At 44.6% G+C, this 22,801-nt stretch overlaps 1 protein-coding gene across 2 annotated transcripts in view; it reads left to right on the top strand.

Annotated features, from left to right (window-relative positions):
• The window catches only part of LOC115098959 (hematopoietic lineage cell-specific protein-like), a 57,290-nt gene that overhangs the window by 13,124 nt on the left and 21,365 nt on the right, over positions 1-22,801 (top strand). Inside the window, exons 3-9 of one of the 2 annotated variants that reach the window (XM_029616143.1) lie at positions 5,530-5,603; positions 13,385-13,514; positions 15,481-15,591; positions 19,051-19,105; positions 19,205-19,315; positions 19,833-19,943; positions 21,072-21,182. In XM_029616143.1, the coding sequence (XP_029472003.1) occupies positions 5,530-5,603; positions 13,385-13,514; positions 15,481-15,591; positions 19,051-19,105; positions 19,205-19,315; positions 19,833-19,943; positions 21,072-21,182 (703 nt within the window). The remainder of the gene's footprint in view (positions 1-5,529; positions 5,604-13,384; positions 13,515-15,480; positions 15,592-19,050; positions 19,106-19,204; positions 19,316-19,832; positions 19,944-21,071; positions 21,183-22,801) is intronic. The other variant, XM_029616144.1, reaches the window with a different exon arrangement.

Genomic DNA, 22,801 nt, shown 5'->3' with positions numbered 1-22,801 from the left:
CTTAAAACATTACCCTGGTGCCCCCTAAACATCAGGCCCAGGCAGCGGCCATTTTGAAAGGATAAAGAACAGGTGGGACCATTTTGAAAAATGGCCGCTGCCTGGACCACCAGGGTAACATTTCAACTTAAGGAAGATCTGGGAGGGATCCACTAGACTACCAGGGAATATGTTGTATGTTTGGGGGATCAGTGGGGAGATGCTACTGAGTGTAGGGTAGGAGGGTGTTTGGATCAGGGGGAGTTTGACTTTGACAAAAGAGAGGAGTTTAGGAGGAGGACGAGGCATTGCCATGTGACTATTAGATCTATTTTTTAAACATTTTCCTGTCATGGAGTGTGAGTCCTTTAGTCTGTGGCAAGATTGGTACTGCCCAGCTGGTGAACCAGCTAGGCCTCCGCCGACAGCAGGCAGTCACACTCATGCAGGGACAAGGATTAGCTTCAACTGTACCAGCCTCTTTACCCGCAGGTTGAGCCCTTGAAGTCTGAGGCTGGCAGGACTTAGGCGGGGGTCCTGAGAGCACAGTCAGGCAACGTCACTAACCAGGCCAAGGGCAGGCAGAGAACAGGTACGTCGGTATCTGGGCCAGAGTCAGGTAACTGAAAGACAGTCCAAGAGGTAGGGGCAAGGCATGGACTGGCATGAGAAGGACTGGAAAAGAGCAAGGCAGGGCCAGGAGCAGGACAAAGCAAGGCTGGAACAGGTGGGGAGCTGGAATGAGGCAAGACTGGAACAGGAATGTAGCAACACATACTGCAGGCAAGACACTGGCTGATGGAACTGAGCTTCTTCATATACCAGAGCTGGGATGATATCAGTCAGTGCCCACAGGAAATGCTAGCTACATGATGGTCTATGAGATGGCTACAGGAAGTGCAAGTGGTTTCAACCAGGCCCTGTGATGCAGCACACTGCAGGAAGCTCTGCCAGAAGCGCTTGAGGTAAGGGGCATTACAGTACCCCCTCCTCTAAGCCCCCTTCCCAGGCCCTTGAGATGGGCTTATGGGGGAAGAGTCTGTGGCACTCTGATGAGCTGGGAAGCTTAAAGGTTCTGGTAGGTTCTCAGGCCATACCCTTTCCAAGAAGTTAGATAAAAAAGTTTTCCCTGTTTCATTTTGGTGTCCAGTATTTTTTTTAACACTCATGTCCCTTATCTGGTACCATTGCCATGGGAGTCAGAATAGGTCCAGAGAAGCAAGGAGTGAACTTTGCTGAGGGAGCCTTTGGACGGAGATCCTCGGTGCTCATCCAGACCTTAACCCCGGGCTTAAGATGGGATGCGGGACAACACTTTTTGCCAACCCTCACTAGGGGTGCAGATAGCTTGAAGGATCCACATTCAAGGTTCTTTTTTATATCGGACATCACCAGTGCCTCAAAAACAGATCACAGGAAGACTTCCACAAGGAGGCACCTTGTCACAAAGGAGGTCAATGGCACCATCATAAAAATGGTGAAGCAGTGACAATTCCACTTGTTAGTATCCTTCTTGTAAGTCATGTAGACTCATGGGGGCTCAAGTGGTAGTGGAAGCATGGATTGAGTGAGGTGGGGGAACAGATAGTAAGCACGTCTGTGAGCAACTGGGTCCCCATTGACTAATTTTGACTGCTCTGTTACAGACTGTGAGTCCTTTAGGCTGTGGCAATTTTGGGGGCTCAAGTGGTAGTGGAAGCACGGATTGAGTGAGGTGGGGGAACAGATTGTAAGCACGTCTGCGAGCAACTGGGTCCCCACTGACCAATTTTGACTGCTCTGTTACAGATTGTGAGTCCTTTAGGCTGTGGCAATTTTGGTTCTACCCAGCCTGCAAACCAGCTAGGCCTTCACCAACAGCAGGCAGTCAAGCTCACACAGGGACAAGGACTAGGCTTCACCTGTACCAGCCTCTTCCCCCATAGGTTGAGCCCTTGGGTTCTGAGTCTGGCAGGATTTAAGCAAGAGTCCCATAGAACGTGGTCAGGCAGCATCAATAACCAGGCCAAAGTCAGGGCAGGTGGAGAGCAAGCCCGTCAGAATCCAGGCCAGGGTCAGGTAACCAGAAGATAGTACAAGAGGCAGGGACAAGGACTGGAACAGGGCAAGACACAGACAGGCAAGACAATGATTTGAACAGGGCAGGGCATGGACATGCAACACAAGAACAGGAACAGGGCAAAGCATAGACAGGCAACAGAAGGACTGGAACAGGGCAAGGCTGGAATAGGAAAATAGCAACATATATTTCAGGCAAGGCACAGTAGGGAGCCTGTTGCTGAGCACTGGCTGGTAAAACTGAGGTTTCTTATTTACCAGAGCTGGGATGACATCATCAGTCAGCAACCACAGGAAATGCTGGCTGCATGGTCTATAAAAGGGCTACAGGAAGTACAAATAGTTTTAACCAGGCCCTGCAATGCAGCAGGCTGCAGGAAGCTCTGCCAGAAGCACTTGAGATAAGGGACATTGCATTTCCCCTGCTGGGCACCTCTACAGGTAGCAGGGGGTGAGCGGGGTCTACCTAGATCTCTAGGGATGATTTTGATATATTGGGGGGGGGGGGTTTCGAGGCCACATGACCCTTTAAGAAGCAGATATGGTACTAAAATACAGAGAGAATTCAGATTCCCTAATCCCTGACAAACCTTACATGTATATAGGGAATCACAAAGATCCTATTGGAATATTGGAAAGAGGGAACATTTGAAGGACCCTGTGTGGGATCATTGATAACAGGACATATTGGAAGGTCCCAATTTGGGATTAGTGTAAACAGATGAAGTAATAAAATTGGAGATATAGGGGTATTTATTTATTTATTTATTTATTATTTATTTATTTATTTATTTATTTTTAATTTTTATATACCGAAGTTCTTGTAGGGACTACAAATCACTCCGGTTTACATAAAAACAAAGAACTGCTCAACAGAGAGTGGAGCTTTACATGGAACCGTAGAACATATGGAACAGTATAAATGGATGACAATTTAACATAGTGATAAATAAATAAAAATAATAGTTTAACTGGTAATAAATAAAGAATTATATTATTTACTATAAGCAGTAGAAATAAATATTAACAATGCTAAATATATATATGAAATAAAGTGAATTTTTGAACTCAAAGATAGTTGTCCAGTTGCAGATTCATAAAAGTAGTACTTAGTTCAGTGTCCATAATTAAAGGATACCTAGTAATTAGGAAGTCTATCCGTCTCTGTAAATTAAGCGTCTGGGAAAGCTTGTTGGAAGAGAAAAGTCTTCAGTCTTTTTTTGATATAAGGATAATGGTATAGAGTGACTCTCCTGGGATTGTTAAAAGCTGGCACTTTAGGTTTTTTAATAGGGGTAGGGGATTGTATGAGGTATGAATGTGAATGAGTGTATGTGGGGTGTGTTTTAGGATATTGCATCTGAATATTTTTGGTATGTCCACGATATAAAGATGTATAGAAATTGATTGAAAATTCATTGTATGGAATTGTGTATTTTGCACAGGTGTTTTTGATATTGTATACATTAATAAAAATGATAAGCTATGAAACACTGTGATGTAATATTGTGTTAAATTGAAGTGTAATAGTAATATTCATTAATATTGTGTATTATACTTGGAAATTAGGATCTTTGTGATTCTCTATATACATGTAAGGTTCCTTTAAGAAGCAGGCCAGAGGCATAAGGACACATGTTAATGATCCAATGCCTCTGGGGAAAATTTGAGGCAGATACAGAGGACAGCATTAGGAACAGGGTTGGGAGATTGCAGTATTGAAAAAAAAACCAACAACCCACATTTTGTGCCTTTGAGAAAAGAAGCAGGGGGAGAAGTGATGAGAAAACAGAGGGTAGGTAAAGGAAGTATGATCTAGCAGTACAGTGGCCATGGGGTAGCCAGTTTGGAATCAGCAGGCTACAGCGCCCCAGAAACCAGCTGTCAGTGCTGGCAGAATGGTGGATTCCAGAAACTGTCCAGCAAGATGACAATCAGAAAACAAGGATCAGATAACCCCCTCCCACACACACACACAATCTGGTGACACAGCAGGCCATGGGATAGCTGGGCTGGTAGCAGCAGGCTGTAGGGCAGGAGTGGGATGCATAGGTGTGTGGGGGGAGTCTCACCACTGTAATAACAGGATTGCATGGGGAGGGACGTCTCAGTACTGGTATAACAGCCTTAATAGACCACAGCTGTTGCAAAATACAGCTGCCAGGTAATTGACTGGGAAAACAATAGAATGACAGTATTACCTTTGTGCTGCTTGACCTCCGTTGGTTGCCGGTCGAAGGAAAGGCTGCTCTTTAAGGCTGTCTTTTGGTCTTTTAGATGTTTGCACCAAGGGACCTCCAAGTCCTTGACTGATGGCATGTTTATGTGCCCTACCAGATCTCTACCATCTTCTCAATAGGATCTTTTGGCTATCCCCTTTCTGTCTGTCCATATTATGTCTACTAGGAGATTATCAGTTAATTTTGGCCCAGTATTGTGGGATTTGCTTCCACTGGAGCTTAGGAAAGAGCCTAGTTTTTTACTTTTCAGAAAAAAAAAAATTATGAGCAGATATTTATAAATATTAATTAAGGGAGTCACTATTCAAAGATATTTAGCCATATAAATTCACAAGTTATCCCACTAAAAGGCAAATTTTTGAATATTGAGCAACATATCTGGCTAAAATTTAGCGGATAGAAAAGGTGTTCCAGGAAGGGGTAAAGTTATCCGGCTAACTTAGACAGTCTTCATCTATAACCAGCTAATTTAGCAAGATCACTTTATTAGAGAGAAGACGCATTATTATCCCAGTGTCTCACTAGGACTATGGCTGCTGTGACTGTGATGTCTCATAATGAGCATCCAAAACTGACTACTGTATGGTATATCGTAGCAAACAAATAGAGCAACCATACATACAGGAAGCACCATAACTTGAATTACCAGACCGGAAAGGACGTCATACTTATAGTATTGCAACCTTTATGCTTCATTAATAGTAGTTAGACTCAAGGAAAGCCTTATTATAGAAACTTCATTTTGAGATACCACTTACGTGATTTTGCATCCATTGTATAATCATAGGTCCTCCATTTTTCCGTTTTCACTTAGCCTTTTTCTTTTTTTTAAATATGAAAAAACATTATTGTATTTATTAAATCAATGTAAACCAACTATTAAAAAAACCCAAAGACACTTATCTGAAAATTTTCTGCCCGTGTTGCTATTTAACATTTGTATGACCGACACGACCCGTGTTTCGGAAGATCTCCTTCCTCAGGGGCTGAAAGGGCAATTTTCTCTTCGCGTCTTTGGTTACATGAAATATGAGGCAATGACAAATTTCGATCAGCGTCTTGGCGTTTGTGATGTCTCATAGGCACCCATGGTGCTATGATTCTGATATTTGATGAGCACTCTTAGCGCCGTAAGTGTGCTGCCTTATGCAACAGTCATTGCTATGACTGCATTGCTGCTGATCTCTTGAATTTTTCACCGGTGCTGCTGGTGCTAAAATAATTGTATGCTTGTTGCCGATTTGTTTTTCAGAATGATATCTCAGAGAAGGAGCAGAGATGGGGGGCAAAGACCATTGAAGGTTCTGGACGTGCTGAGCACTTCAAGTAGGTTCAGTTGTACAACCCTTGTTACCCCAGACCCAAGGAAATATCCAGGAGGTGATAGGAAGTAGAGGTGTGAGGTCCTCAGAGTCTCTGTGACTGTCTGCCTCTTTCCATTTCCACACTCATGGAAGATATTCTGGATATATGCATATAATAAGCACATTATTCTCACACACTTTGAAATTTGTAGAACTCATTTGTTATAATTTAAATATTATTCATCTCATATATGCATAACTGAGTTAGAAACTGATTGAGTTGACAGCCAGCAAATAGGAAGTCACAGGGATCTGGGGCTGATTCTACTGAATATTTTTATAACTGATAGTGCAGAGTGTATAGAAGGGAAAGTATGTCTCTTTGTAGATGGCAGAAAGACCTGCAACAGGGTTGCTATGCAAAAAAACAGTGAAAAAAATAGTATGAAGAATATTAACTTAGTGAATGATGGCTGCCAAAGCCCAAAATGGAGGAGTAGCCTAGTGGTTAGAGCAATAGGATCTGAACCATGGAAGGCATGGTTCAAATCCCACCGCTGCTGCTCCTCGTGACCTTGGACAAGTCACTTTACTCTCTATTGCCTCAAGTTGTAAGCCCTGTAGAGATAGGGAAATACCTATAATACCTGAATGTAATCCCTCTTTGAAGAGCCAGTCCCATTCTTGTCAAAAGTGTAGCAACTAAGACTGAATGCACCCCCTTCCCCCCCCCCCCCAAAAAAAAAAGTGCATCTGAGACATAGAAACTCAGGAGAACAGTATGTAATGCAGGATGAGATACCGATAGCCACCAAACAGGAGAGAGATCTGGGGATAGTCATATTTGATGGCCCCAAAGTGGCCAAACTGTGTGAACAGTTAGCGGGAAGATCCAGTGACGTGCCAGAGTGAATAGGGAGATGAATAGGCAGACACAAACAAGATGGTAATACCTCCGCACATCTGCATCTGCATCATGAGCTCAGCAAGGTGAGACTTAAGAACCTAATTAAGTGCACATTGGAAGAAAGTGTTGCAACTGAAAGAAGGGGAAAGGAGGAAATATTAGAGACACTAATATTCAAGGGTACTCGCAATGTACAAAAGGTATTTTCTTGAGGAAGAAAAGGTTTAGAACAAAAAAGTCATGTTATGAAACTAGTCTTAGGAACAATGCTAGGAAGTAGATGATGAATGCATGGAGCAGCAACCAATCTGCGTAGACTAAATGTCCTGTATGCCACTATGGGCCTTATTTCCCCAAGCAATCTTTATTGAATAAGGTCCTATGTGACTGGTTTCCCTCATATTTGTGGCAAGTGGTGGATTGCATCCCCCATCAGGAAATCCTTATCCCTTATTCACCTGTAACCAAGAGGTCAGAATCAACATCCATGAAGGACAGAAAGGAGAAATTCAAAATTTAAACTGTTTCCATTAAAACAGCAAAACTGGGCTGGCCCGGCGTCATGCAGGAGGTTCCCCAGTTCAATACTTGAGTTGGATCTTCTGCACCCCAGGTCAGCTGGGGCTGGGGATACCATGGGGGCAGCGTTCACAGCCCCTGGGAAGAGGGAGAGAGAGCGCCATGGTGGTCATCATTAAGGGTGACACCTGGTGGCCAGGTGTAGAGCCCATGAATTAGGGGCTTCTGGAAGGAGCCCTGGTGCATGGCTTCCAGCCTCAGCACCATTTCTGTAATGACCAGACTAGGAATAGTGGGAAAGGGGGTCTACTAAAATAGGGGGGGGGGGGGGGGGGAATGTCCCCCAGGTGGTTGTGAATGAAGGCGCATGGTGCCAGAACCCCAGCCCTGGTTCTGAAAGAGCTGGAAGGGAAAGGAGAAAGGAGCTATCAGGTCTCGTCCCCTCCCTTTGCACACACAAAACCAGCAGCTATTCATTGTATGAGAGGAATTGGTAGTTATGATTTTTTTTTCCTCCATAAAAATGCATGAAAAACTGGAACATGTCACTTTCCCAAGAAGCCTCCCTCCCAGCAGTTCAGTCTACGAGCATTTGCTGCATAAGCTCGTCTTTCTTTGTGTGAGCGGCATGATCGGGTTGCTGCTGGTGCCTTTCAGCGTTACCTTTGTTTACTTCCAGTGGGATTTATAAAATGCCCTTTACCAAAGCGGAGAAGATGCAGACCCAGGGACAGTGCCGGGCAAGCTAAAAGGAGAAACCCAGGATTACTCTCTGCAGCAACAGAGAAATTCCCTGCTGCAGGGATGACTTGAGTCAGAGGCCAGGGACGCGTCCCACACACAGGGACAGGCAATAACTGAGCGCAGGGCTGGAGAAGGCTCTGGCGAGAGAACCTCCGCCTCCTGCAGCTTTTTCACGTCTGCCTTAGCCATTCCCCATGGCAACGGGTGACTACAGGAAGTGGACGCCGGCAACAAGTAGCCGAAGGGGAAGAGGAAGCTGCGGCCTTGTCAGCCCAATTTGAAAACTGACCAAATTAGGGCTTTGCGAAACCTGCTGAGGGAGGGATGTGGCGAGAGAGAAGTGAGGCAAGCTCGGTACAGATGGGCAGGAGGTCTCTCTCTCTCTCTCTCTCTCTCTCTGTGCCAGCAGGGCTCTACTGCCACCTCCGCTGGGAGTGCCTCGTGCGTGCCTGTAGGAGGCGCTGTGAAAACGGAAGCAGGCGATGTTCTCTTGCTCTCCTTTTGCACATGTTGGTGCCCTTGTTGATTTCAGGTGTGTGTGTGTGTGTGTGGGTTGCCACCGTCTGCCTCCTGACCCAGCGCATCCCCTCTGCTAGCTGCTCCTGCACCCACCTCTCCTGGGGAGGCTCTCAGTCGCTGGCTTCAGTCTTCACTGTCCCGCGTAACCTGTGAGGACTGCCTTTGTGCCACCTGAGCTGGGACGGCCCACATCAATTGTGCCGGCAGTCCCTGGGCCACCTCCGACTGGCTCTGTCTGCAGCGCAGGTACCAGGAAATTTGCCAAGGCTGTTGCTCTAAATATAAATCAGAATTTATTAAAATGTGATCTAGAGGATTTTGTTGGCTTAAGCTGCCAGCTAAATTATCTAAACTGGCACAGATAATAAAAAGGGAGGGGGAGGGGAGGGGGCGCAGGCACCATGATTCTTCGTTGGGGGGGGGGGGGGGGGGAGCCGGTGTTTAACGATCCGGGGACTGGGGGTGGGGGCACTTCCTCAAGTTTTAAAAAGATTTGGGGACAGGGGAGTGGGGGTAGCCTGGCAAGACTTTATTATCACGCTTTGGGGGGAGGGAATTGGCCCCTCTGGAGTCCGTACCTTCAATCCGTAAGATCACGGCAGAGCTGCTTAGCCGGATATCTTTTAAATCTATTCGATTAAATAGGGTGCCGTCGGGGCACACGAGGCCGGATGACTTTAGATCTGCTCAGAAGCTGGATATATACCCAGTGTTCGGCTAGATTAGCCGGATATCTCTGCCCTTCCCTGGAACACCGTATTCAACTATAAGACCACTCCAAATCCTACAAAACTCTGCCGCCAGAGTACTTACCGGTAAAAATAAAAGAGAATCACATCACTCAAACACTTGCCGAACTTCACTGGCTGCCAATAGAACAAAGGGTTCAGTATAAAACACTCTGCACAATTCACAAACTAATTAATGAAGAAAAAGCAGAATGGTTAAACACAGGCACTACGCTTACATGTCCCCCAGAGAAATCGTAGATCAGCCAATAAAGCCCTTCTAACCATCCCTACAGTCAGAACAGCCAGACTGACCCAAGTTAGAGAGCGAGCCCTATCCCTAGCTGGACCAATTTTGTGGAACACAATGCCCCTGGAGACTAGATTACAGAGAGATTTAAAACTCTTCAAAAAAAAAGTTTAAAAACCTGGCTTTTCAAAAAGGCTTTTTACAGTGAAAACGGAGTATAAGAAATAAGGCAACGGAACATCGACACACAGCATAGAGTCACACAAATGCGCACTTGCATATTTTTTATTTTCTCTCATACGTTAATTCTCATGATAGACAGAGACAGTTTAAAGTACTATACTTTATATGATTACCCCATTAATCATACATATGGATAAGATCCATGTCACCTTTCAAATAGATTGTACTATTGAAACATGTAACCGAAACTATACTGGCACTTTGTAAGATAGCATTTCCCAAGCTGAACATTAGAGATATGTGCCTCTCTGTAAACCGTTGTGATGGTGCACGACCAAACGACGGTATAGAAAAGATTTTAAATAAATAAAATAAATAAACACCCCCCAAATGCCCCTTTTTTATCCGGTTAAATTGTAGCTGAAGATCTACCTATCCGGCTATAATTTAGAAGGATAAGTGGCTGAATATGCCACGTTTCCTCTTTAGACGGATAACGTTTGAGTTATCCATCTAAATGGCTTTAGAATATGGGCCTCCTGGTGGCTAAGGGCGAATGTATTAATGACACATAGTACAAGTATTTAAGAAGCTCTCATCATGAAATGTTATGCGCAGGATTATTTGGTATACAAGGATAATAGTGGAGGAAATCTTGCTGGGATCCCCCATTTGGCTCTACAAGGGGGAGCCCAAGGAAGTAATTAGTATATCATCATCATCGCTTATTTATGACACGCTTTGCCACCAAAAAAAGTTTAAAGTGAGTCACATTTGTTAAATAATAATCAGGTACAATTTGTCAGAGCAGAAAGTATGGAGAGTGACCATAATCAATTTGGTTTTTAATATTTAAAAAAAACTCTGCAGAGGGATATGGTGTATGCCAGGGTTTAATAATGATCAGGTGCAGATCAAGATTGTGGGAGATCAGACCTGGCATGACCGAGTGTGCATACTGTGCATTTGCACGGGACGGCATACCCAGAGGGGGCAGCGGCAACAGAAGAGGCCGCTGGCGGCTGAAGACAGGCTTCTGGCCATTGCAAAGTTCAACCTGCCAGCAGCTGAACATTTCCCACTTTAGCGCCAATGAGAAAAGGGGCCACCTGGGGCCGATGAGAAAAGAGGCCCGCTTGGCCATGATGGAGCTCATCCTACCATGGCCCAAAGAGAAGGGGAGCCTGTGGAGCCATGGTGGAGCTCATTCCACTAGGCCCAAAGAGAAGGGGAGCCCGCAGGGCTGTGGTGGAGCTCATTCCACTAGGCCCGAAGAGAAGGGGATCCCACGGGGCCGTGGTGGAGTTTATCCCACCAGGCCTGAAGAGAAGGGGAGCCTGCGGAGCTGTGGTGGAGCTCATTCCACTAGGCCCAAAGAGAAGGGGAGCCCGCAGGGCTATGGTGGAGCTCATTCCACCAGGCCCGAAGAGAAGGGGAGCCCACGGGGCCATGGTGGAGTTTATCCCACCAGGCCCAAAGAGAAGGGGAGCCCGCGGGGCTGTGGCGGAGTTCATCCCACCAGGTCTGAAGAGAAGGGGCCATGGTGGAGTTCATCCCACCAAGCCCAAAGAGAACAGGAGGCTATGTATGTGTGGGTCTGAGTCTGTGTGAGAGCTTATGTTTGTATTCATGTCTGTGTGTGAGTCTGTGGGTGACTGTGTCTGTCGAAAGCTTGTGTATGTGGCTGTGTGACAGCCTGTATGCATGTGTTTGACTGTGTGAGAGCTTGTGTGTGTCTGTGAGTGCCTATGTGTGTGTCTATGTGAGGCCAGTGTGTGTGTCTGTTTGAAAGCTTGTGTCTGTGTGTATGCATGTGTCTGTATGAAAGCTTGTGTGTGTGACTGTGTGACAGCCTGTATGCATGTGTGTCTGTGTGAAAGCTTGTGTGGGTGTGGCTGTGTGACAGCCTGTATGCATGTGTTTGACTGTGTGAAAGCCTATATGCTTGTGTGTGTGTCTGTGAGTGCCTATGTGCGTGTCTGTGCGAGGCCTGTGTGTGTATGTCTGTGTGAGAGCCTGTGTATATGTATTTATGCGTGTGTGCGACTTTGAGAGCCTATGTATCACATACAGGCTCTCACAGGCATGCACACATACACAACTGTCTGTGAGGGAGAGAGGGAGTATGTGTGAAAGCATAGGCATGTGTGTGAGAGAGAGAAGATAAATTTTGTGCAGCCCTATTTCCCCGAATCCATGAAAATCTCGGGGTGACTGGAAATCAAAAGATCCCAGGTATGGAGAGCAGATTTTTTAATCCTTATTAGTTTTAATTATTTTGTGTAATTTGATGTTTTTGCTGTTTTGAAATATTTTATTGTTTTTTTGGGAGATAGAATATTTTTTAATTATTGGATTTTTTAAAATATTGTATAGGTGTTTGGGAAATTTTGGATATTTTATTCATTAATTGGTTTGAATTATTTATTTTTTATGAATATGATTTTACAATTATGTTTTATATTTCTCAATTTTATTATTTAATGTTTTATGAAGAATAGTTATGTTTCTGTTTTTCCATTGTTGCTCTGCATATAGAGGTTGGCTTGTTGTGGGTTCCAGTTCAATTCTTCTCAGCATGTTTCTATTTATACTTTCTGGACTTTTTATTTTTATTTGGGCAGGGTCTGTCTGTATTCTGCATATATTATCGAGGTGAGCTATTTTGCTGGCATGTAGTTTCTGGGTAGGGATCTATAGCAGCCTGGCTTGTTCTGTTTTCCCAACAGGAGGTGTATTGGTGTTCTAGGGCCTGTTGTAATATGTGCAGTGTTGCCTTTTCATAGATAAGGTTACTACTGTTTGAGTGCATGTAGTTAGGATTGTTTTAGTATGGAAGGTTTACTATATTGTAATGGTAATCACATTTATTCATGGCTTTCAGAGGTGCCATTATAAATTCCAAGTGTCTTTTTTTTGCAGAGTTTTCTGGTTGGCACCACAGCAGTGCATGAAAATATAATATGTGTGAGAGCCTGTTGTAAGTGATATTTTTGTCTCAGAAGACTGTACTTGTGAATGTTCTTTTTCATGTAAAATTTGTTCCAAGTGCATAATTACATTTTGTATGGCTATAGAGGGTGTGGAGGTGTGGGGGGATGGTGTGTGTGCTAGGCTGTAAGGTTCCCCTAGGGCATGTGATACCCTTCCCTTGACCATAGGCTCTGTGAAGGAGTGGATGGGTGTCAGTTTTTAAAAATATAGATTGCTGGAGGGAGCTGGGCTTTATTTGACTGGCCTGGGACAGAGACTGAATGAATTGTGTGAGAGGGTGGGGGCAACATAGCTCGCACCAGCCCTGCCCCTGCGGGAGATAAGATGGGAGACCATTAGGTAATAATCAGGTACAATGTGATAAGGAGGGCAGCCATTCGTAATTTAGATTGCATTATCTAGAAAACTCCGGAGAAGGGTATAGTATATAATATTTAGTTAGAAATAAATAACAGAGCCCACTTAACAGAGGTATTTAAAAGTAGACTGGATTGGGTCTACCTTTATAAAAAAAAAAAAAAACAACCCCAAAAAACACACACACACACACTCTGAGCATCCCCTCAGAGGAAGAGCCATCCCAAGTCCTCCCACAAAAATCCTTTGCCCAGGCTTGTTCATACATAGCCTTCCCAACTGATACTTTTAAACTGCACTTTTAAACTGTCAAACGCTGTTCAGAATAAATCTATGTAAACAAGTAGCCTCATTAAAAATACAGGGCCAGTGCACCACTTAGTGGCACTTGTGCCACACAGGAAAAGCAGACGCAGGTCACCGTTCATGCATTCTACCTGTGGCAATTATGTGCAGATCTTTATTTTTTTTTTTGCTTTGAAAATTGTGCAAGGTCTTTGGATTCAAAAGTACACCTGGTATTTGTAACCACGCAGGCAGTTTGAAAAATTTCTCCTGTTAGTATTTGCCATCGCGCCTTCAGTTCCTCTGTTTGATTTCAGCATCCACCAGCTACGGGACAGAGTGCACCAGGAGCATGCCGCCATTAAGAAAAAGGAGCTGAGTGAGGGACCCAAGGCCTCCTACGGATATGGCGGGAAATTTGGAACGGAACGGGACCGAATGGACAAGGTAACGTCGTGGATCTCTTTGCGAGCTCCTGATGAGGGAGAGCCGGGTGTCGTAGCCCAGCTTGGAGAGCAGGCTCTGCACTCGTACATCAGAGGAAGAAATCTGGCACTACCCCTTTAAAATAGATGAAAGCTGGAAAAGGTTGCTAGGGAACAGTCTTTAAGAACTGGTCTGGTATGCATCGAATAGTCCTCCCGATGGGAAGTAAAATCTTATTCGCTTGCTTGCTTATCCTCTTCCAACCGGGGTGCTCCTTGCATTACCTCGGAACACGGTCGCCCGACACCGGCCGTGTTTCCACGCATTGCATCTGCATCAGGCGCTGGGAGGATGGAGCTGATCTTCATGCGCCTTCACCCTGCTGTCTCGCCGTCGGCAGGTGGAAGGCGCATGAAGATCAGCTCCATCCTCCAGCGCCTGACGCAGACGCAATGCGTGGAAACACGGCCGGTGTCGGGCGACTGTGCTCCGAGGTAATGCAAGGAGCACCCCGGTTGGAAGAGGATAAGCAAGCAAGCAAATAAGATAAGTGTGGGCTAATAGTTAATAAACAGTTGCTGTTCTCTATTACTTCCCATCGGGAGGACTATTCTATACATATTTATTTATTTATTTATTTATTTATTTATTTATTTGTGGCTTTTATATACCGACATTCGTTTAGTAACCTCACATTGGTTCACATTCAACAATATTTCTTAACAGCGCTAATTAAACATAGGGATTAGCAGCAGTGTTTTACAAATAACATTCCAACTTAAGAGGGTAATAACAAAGCCATATAAATGAAAAGTTTAACATAATAGAAATTAACTTCATATGAGAAAACTACATAATTAAAACATAATATAATTTAAAATTTAAATTAACAGAAAAAGACACTGGGATATACGGTTATTGTAACTTGAGAAACAAATCTCATGGATCTCTATTTAATGAAACTATACAATTGGCATAATATCTCTAGGGTCATTATTGATTGCACATACTGGACCAGTTATTGATTGTTCATACCGGACCAGTTCTTCAAGACACGAAAGGAGAAGTGATTTCTACATGAAGTGATTTTATTTGCATAAAAGATAAAATTCAAAAAAAGTTACCAGTTGCTCACATATATAGAGCAAAGCGGTATTTGGCTTGGGAGTGAGTTTGAACCTAAAAAGGTCATTCCCCATGACATGAAATACCGGACATTAGATTATCGGCTTTAATTTGTGCATCCCTGTTCATGATTATCCTCTGCCGTTTAGCCAGATAAGTTAGCACTGACTTATTCGGCTATAAATGGTAGTGGCCAACCGCACCCACATAGCCAGCAAAGTGCGTACTTATCTGGAAAAGTGGTATCGGAGCGGAAAAGACTTCTTTTTCTAAATTTATGTGCCCGCACAGCCGCGCTGGAAACTTTATGCCACCTCTGATCCAGGTGTAAAGCTTCTAGCATTCAAAAAAATGAGTTCAGCCAGCTCATGTCTCTGCATGGGGAGGGAATACTTAATGCCCTCATTAACATGGAATTTCCATGTGAGAGCGCTGAGCTGACCTCACACTTCTGAACGCATATTTTGTAAGCGTAAAACTCCTTCCTGCATCGACAGTAAGGTTCCTGCTCACGAAATGTTCATTCTATCGCTAACGTTGGGTTGAACTCACCTTTCTGCATCAGCCGGTGACTCTGCAGGCTCACTCTCTCGCGCTCTCCCTCTCCTTGTCAGCCCTTCTTTGCACAAGAAGTATGACAAGGGAGCTGTTTCCAAAAGAAGGAACTAAAAGCTTTAAGGCATCGGCAAATGCCAAGAGAGCTTTTCCACAAGTGCTATATATTGAGGTAGTTATAGTTGGACTTGCCAGGTACTTGTAAGCTGGATTGGCCACTGTTGGAATCAAGATGCAGGGCTTGATGGACCCTCAGTCTGACCCAGTAAGGCAATTTCTTATGTTCTTATGTTCTTGCATTTTCCAGAGTGCCTTGGGACATGACTACACAGCAGAGGTGGAAAAGCACTCATCACAGACTGATGCAGCAAAAGGCTTTGGGGGTAAATACGGAGTACAGAAAGACAGAGCTGACAAGGTGAGTCTGTCCTTTGACACTAGTAAGGGGAAGGAATCAAACTGAGTAATAGAAACAATACGTGAGTATGAGAATGTGTGCCTGTGGGAAAAATGCTTAGTGAATGAGGCTCCAAGTGTTTAAGATGGTGAGCACCAGGGATCATCAGACAGTTAGGGTTTGATATTGTGATTAAGATACAGAGAAGTCACATGAAGACCCAAGTTTTGAATTTCAAAAATACAAACTTTGACAAAATGGGGATGTAGCTGGAGGAAGAACTAGAAGACTGGGAGAAAATGGGTGAGGTGGAACAACAGTGGGCCAAACTAAAAGCAATTACAAAAGTAACAAATCTATATGTTAAAAAAGTAAACAAAAGTACGAGAACTAAGAAATCGATCTGGTTCTCAAAGGAGGTGGCTGAAAAAATAAAGGCAAAAAGATCAGCGTTCAGGGAGTATAAAAGATCCCAAAAAGAGGAACACAGGGAAGAACACCTGGCAAAACTCAGGGAGGTGAAAGAAATCGGAAAAGCAAAAGGTCAAGCAGAAGAAAGGATTGCCAAAGAGGTTAAGAGAGGTGACAAAACATTTTTCAGATATATTAGAGAAAGAAGGAAAGCCTGACGTGGTATAGTGAATGTGAACGGTTACAAGGAGCAATGTGTAGAGACAGACGAAGAAATGGTGGAAATATTAAACAAATACTTCAGTTCAGTGTTCACTAAAGAAGACCCTGGAGAAGCACCATTGCTAGTTAACAAGATATTGGAGGGGTCTGGAGCAGACGAAACTCCGTTTACAGAAGAGAATGTATGGGAAGAGCTAGGAAAACTGAAAGTGGACAAGGCCATGGGGCCAGATGACGTACACCTCAGGATACTGAGGGAGTTCAGAGATGTGCTGGCAGGTCCGCTGAAGGACCTGTTCAATAGATCTCTGGAAATGGGAGTGGTGCCACAAGATTGGAGAAGAGCGGTGATGGTCCCACTTCACAAGAGTGGGAGCAGAGAAGAGGGTGGAAATGACAGGCCAGTTAGCCTCACCTTGGTGGTGGGAAAATTAATGGAGACTGTGCTGAAGGAAAGGATACTGAACTATCTACAATCCGGTAAGTTGCTGGACCCGAGGCAGCATGGATTCACCAGGAGAAGACCCTGTTAGACAAATCTGATTGATTTTTTAATTGTACTAAGTAGAGAATTGGATCGAGTAATAGCGCTCAATGTGATCTACTTGGATTTCAGCAAAGCTTTTGATACTGTCCCGCATAGGAGGCTTGTGAATAAAATGAGACGTGTGGGAGTGGGTGGCAAGTTGGTGGCATGGATTACAGACTGGTTGACTGATAGAAGATAGTGTGTAATGATAAATGGAACCTACTCTGAAGAGAGAATGGTGTTAAGTGGAGTGCCACAGGGATCGCTGTTGGGACTGGTTCTGTTCAATAACTTTGCGAGTGACATTGTGGAAGAGATAGAAGGTAAAGTTTGTCTATTTGCGGATGATGCTAAGATCTACAACAGAGTAGAAACTCCTGAAGGAGTAGAAAGAATGAAAAGTGATTTAAGAAAGTTTGAAGAGCGGTGAGAGATTTGTCAGCTGGGATTCAGTGTCAAGAAGTGCAGAGTCATGCATCTGGGATGCGGTAATCCAAAAGAACTGTATGCGAAGGGGAGTGAAAGGCTGATGTGCATGACAAAGAGAGGGATCTTGGGGTAACAGTGTCTGGCAATCTGAAGGCAGCGAAGCAATGTGACAAGGTGATAGCAAAAGCCAGAAGAATGCTGGGCTGCATAAAGAGAGGAATAACCAGTAAGAAAAAGGAGGTGATAATGCCCTTGGTCAGGTCCTTGGAGAGGCCTCACCTTGAGTACTATGTTGGTGTGATGTCAGTATCAAGAGACTTATGAGGAGAGGCAGAGGGATCTGAATATGTATACCATGGAAGACAGGAGGTGCAGGTGGTGATATGATGCAGACCTTCAGCTATTTGAAAACTTTTAATGATGCACAAACATCAAACCTTTTCAGTTGGAAAGAAATCAGTAGAACTAAGGGTCACGAAATGAAACTCCAGGGAGCATGACTCCGAAACAATGTCAGGAAATATTTCTTCACAGAGAGGGTGGTGAATGCCTGGAATACCCTTCCGGAGTTGGTGGTGAAGACGAAAACAGTTAAAGAATTCAAAGGGGCGTGTAATAAACACTGTGGATCCCTAAAGGTTAGAGGATGGAAATGAAGAAAAGAGTGCATGGGAGTAACTTGCTGGTGTGGTGGTTACAACCAGTAACCAATAAACCTGTTACTTCTGATGCAACTCCAGCATTGCTCTCTGCTTCATTGGTGGGGGGGAGGAGGATGGCAGGAAAGAGAAATTGGATTCAGACACAACCAATAGGAGCCCTAACTTTTTTTTACAGTCTTAGTACAGACATAAGGGAAAAAACACAGGACTGCTTCTCCGGCCAAGTCCATGAGCAAAGCACGTCAAGCAGCACTGTCTGAATTTTCAAGAAGGCTCATCAGATAGTAAAAATGTTGCTAGCAGTAAATTTTTATCGGTTTTCATAAGGCTTGGGAATAACCTCACGGAGCGGCAGTTGCTAACCTTAACAGAAATATGGGGATGTGGCAGATATTGCCATAGGAAGCCTGCTGGGCAGACTGGATAGACCATTTAGTCCTTTTCTGTGAGAGTGAATATAATGTGATGAGTGTGAGAATCAGAGGACGCATGATGCTCAAGTGTGCAAGGCAGCGTGAAGCTGGTAGGAGTATCACAGAGCAAAGTAGCATATGGCAAGGATTCTCAATTCAGTCCTCGGGACACACCTAGCCTGTTAGGTTTGAGACTTTCCACAAGGAATTATGCATCAGATAGCTTTGCGTGCACTGCCTCCATTGCCTGCAAATCTATATCATGCATGCTCACTGTGCTTAGCTACATTTTTTTTTTAATCTTGAAATTAGACTGGTGCCATTGTCTTTTCTGAATCAATTTTCAGGTCAGGGTAATATAAAGGTCAGCATTAAGGCAACTGAGTCATGAAGCATGGTTAGTAGCAGGTACAGCCTGTTACGATTACCTGGTTTATCACTGTTAGGTTAAGAGAGGTATGCGCAGCAGAGGGACTGTGCTGCGGTGTCTGCACTCTTTACCTGTTTGTTCCGGCCTGCAGTCATTAGGTTAGGGTTAGGAGGAGGCCTGTGGCACACTTTATTTTAATGTATATATTTCACCTTTCAAGGTACTTCTCTGTCCCTAAGAGGGCCTGACTTACTAAGGCTTTCCTCATAAGTATATGAGGCCCTAAGTGTGTACCTGAGGTAATAGAGGGTGAAGTGGCTTGCCCAAGGTCACAAGGAATGTCATTGCTCTGACCACTAGACTGCACCTCCCCTCCGCTAGCTTTGTCCTCGGGTTTTCCCTTGCATTGGCTCTGATGGCTCTCTCCTTTTTCTTTTTTTGCAGTCTGCTGTTGGCTTTGAGTACAAAGGGGAAGTGGAGAAGCACGCCTCCCAGACAGGCAAGCTCGGCGGTCCTTCCTTCCTTGCCTAGCCGCCTCTTGGTCAGCTGGGATCCCGTTGCTCGGGCCTCTCCTAACGCCTCTGAATTTTTTTTTCAGATTATTCCAAAGGCTTTGGGGGTCGCTACGGAGTAGAGAAGGACAAGGTGGACAAAGCTGCCCTGGGGTTCGACTACAAGGGAACCACAGAGAAGCATGAATCCCAAAAAGGTAACATACAAACGCAGGAGCGGACTGAGGGCAGAGGGAGAACTTGTGGAACGCTGAGGAAGTGGCAGGGCCAAGCTATGCTGGGTGTCTGATGCGGATACCTTCTGTCCCTAACGTCCATTCCCCGTTTCATGGATGTAGAGGACCTCTTGTTCAGACAAAAAGCATTTTACACACACAAATTGGCCGTCTGAAAATTGCGCTGCCTCAGTGCGGCATTAGAGGAGGGATCCCTAGGGGCTGGTTAAGTCAGAGGTGAAAAATAGCACCTGTAGATTCCATTTTCAAATCCACATCTGTTATTTTCAATGAAAAAAAACCCCAAAGCACCCACTGAAAAAAGCAGAGGCATCCTGGCCAGTTTCAAAGTCAAAATAGCACTTACTTGCACTTCCAAAGATGGGTGCAAAGTATGCAGTTTGGTGGCACAGCCAGGACGGTCCCGGCTCCCAACCCCGGAGGCAGCAGATGCATGCAGAGTAGCTTGGAACCAACATTTCCATTGTGCTTTCTTTAGACTACGCCAAGGGATTCGGAGGAAAGTTTGGTGTACAGAAAGACCGCCAGGACAAAGCCGCGCACAGCTGGGATTACCAGGAGGAAGTGAAGCCTCACGAATCACAGACAGGTCATTTTCTGAGTTCCATCTAATCCTTCCCTTAGATTACTGCTGAAGAGCTGACACAGAAATGGCTAAGGAAGGGAGAATCTAGAGGACAATCTAAGCCATTCAGGCAGGTTAAAAAGCATTTTAGCCACCTAGATCGGCCATCCGAAAATTGCCTTCACTGAATGCGGGTAAAGAAAGCATCTGCGGCCTTTGACCCAGGGCAGAGCGTTTGAAAATTACGCCCATAATATTAGAATATTAGATGTGGAGAGGAATTACAGGTGGGGGACTGTGCTGTTATTCCACTCGGAGTTTGGCATAGAAGGCAGGCTGGAATGAGTACAATCCTCGCTCTCCATCTGGCCAGCGTGCTGCTTCCAAACAGGGAACCTTCATCAGAACCTCCCGGTGTGCCTTGCCCTGCCCAGATTCACCCGGGTATATTGTTGGCAGCTGATTGTGGCTTTGCTGCCATTTTAGACTCTGCATCCTCACGGGATATATTATAATCCTTTTCTTTAGCTGGTGTTCATCTTTTAACATTATTTTTTTTTAAGTGCGTCGCTGTGATCGGGTTATAATAAGGGCAACAGTCAGAGCCATTTATCCGGGAAAATAGGTGTCCGCATAGTTTCCCTTTAAAAATGAGCTATGAGTACCCATGGTCTTTGCAGCTGGATGGGCTATTCAGAATTGCCCCCAATCAGAGCACATCTGGAATCCAGGATACAAGAGGGCATAAAATGAGAGGAATAAGAACTGGCAAGATGTCAAGGGAAGGCCTTGTTTGTGCTTCTGTGTCTGTACAGTAAAGCAATTCTGCAGGTCATAGACAAACCTGCACATGATCGTGCTTCTCCTTATCTTCAGTGGGTCACCACTAGAAGACTGCCAGCAGGTGGCACTATGCTGACCCCGCCCTTCCATCTTACCATGCTGCTATCTAACATGTTCCTAAAATAAAGTTTGTTGGGAGGGATTTCCCGTGGCTTTGAGCCTCTCGGTGTGTCATTCCTACTAAACAATATTTTTACTTTCATAAACTCTAGGAAGGATTTTTTTTCCCCCTCTTCTCTGGACTTGATATATTTACTCTTGAAAGGCAGTGGGATATTGGGAACAAAACGTTTTCTGTGCTTTCTTTAGACTATGCCAAGGGATTCGGAGGAAAGTTTGGTGTACAGAAAGACCGCCAGGACAAAGCTGCGCACAGCTGGGATTACCAGGAGGAAGTGAAGCCTCACGAATCACAGACAGGTCATTTTTTAGTTCCATCTAATCCTTCCCTTAGATTACTGCTGAAGAGCTGACAGAGAAATGGCTAAGGAAGGGAGAATCTAGGGGACAATCTAAGCCATTCAGGCAGGTTAAAAAACATTTTAGCCACTTAAGATCAACCGTCTGAAAATTGCCTTCCCTCAAAGTAGCTAAACGTGTGCATGCCGGTTCACAATATGTGGACTTTTAGCCACATAAAGGGAAGGGATTCTGCAGAGGAAAGTAAAACCTGTAGTTAGCATTTTTAACGCCACTCACATTTTCCATGAAAAATCTACTGTCAGAAAAAGCAGATGAAAGAGCAAGTTTTTCCCCTTGAAACTTGGAGCAAAGTCTGCAGGTAAAAAGTACATATGGACTTTGAAATTAGCCCAATAATAACCTTTGGTCTCCCTTTAATCTTATCAGGTACCTATGTGGCATAGTTCTACTATAAAGTTTAAGAGCAGCGATGCTCTACCAGTTGCTTATCAAGGGGCTTCCACTACTTCAGAACACTGGGTGATACATTTTTTGGGTAACCCTTCTTTTGGGGGCTAGGGGAAGTCATCACTAAGAGATTGGAGGTTCTTTTTATAAGCAATTGGGCAGATGATATAGTAGATAGTGGGTGAAAGCACTCAAATGGAAAGGTGACCAAATATTCTATATCAGGGGTGGCCATCTCTGGTCCTCGAGAGCCATAAACAGGCCAGGTTTTCAGGATATCCACAATGAATATGCATGAGATACATTTGCATGCACTGCCTACATTTTATGCAAATCTAGCTTATGCTTATTGATTGTGGATAACCTGAATACCTGGCCTGTTTGTGGCTCTTGAAGACCAGACTCGGCCACCTTTGTAACTTGGTAACTGATGTTAGCATAGTCAAGACCCTGGAATAACTGCAGACGCTGCAGAAGTGTGGTTCCAAATGTGATGTGACTTTTATTCATAGGAAAAACACGTACCAAGTTCTTCTACAGGAACAATTGTGTGTACACAGTTCATAGAGGGCTGTGCCGAGCTTTGGATTCAGGATAGTCTCAAATTTGCTATGAAAAAGGAAGTGCTATTAGAGGATTTCAATCTGCCAGATATTGAGTGGGACATCTTGGCTGTGATGTCTTCTAGAAGCAGGGAGATCTTGGATACTCTGAAAGGAAAATTGTTCTGTCAACTAGTAATGGAACTCTGAAGGGAGGGCCCTTTACCAACGGGCTCAGTATCTTTATTTATTTATTTAGGCATTTTATATACCGTTGATCCATGTATAGATCACAACGGTTTACAAAGTAACATTCATAGTTATAACTCTACAGACGTACACTATCAGGCCAATTCAGTAAACCGTGCAGGAGAGCCGGCGCTCCGAGGCGAGCGCCCGCTCTCCCAACGTGTGCCCAGGCCACTCCCCTGGGTGCGTGATTCAGTATGCAAATGAGGGCCCGCGGTAAAAAGGAGGCGCTAGGGACACTAGTGTCTCCTTATTGGCAGAAGCGGCGGCTATCAGCGGGTTTGACAGCCGTCGCTTAATTTTACCGGCGTCGGTTGTCAAACCCTCTGACAGCCACGGGTTCGGAACACAGACGACGGCAAAATTGAGCATCCGTCT

Source organism: Rhinatrema bivittatum, chromosome 9, assembly GCF_901001135.1.
Source record: "Rhinatrema bivittatum chromosome 9, aRhiBiv1.1, whole genome shotgun sequence".
Lineage (NCBI taxonomy): Eukaryota > Metazoa > Chordata > Amphibia > Gymnophiona > Rhinatrematidae > Rhinatrema > Rhinatrema bivittatum.
The sequence above is the reverse complement of the archived record's forward strand: the minus strand, read 5'-3'. Positions and strand labels throughout refer to the sequence as shown.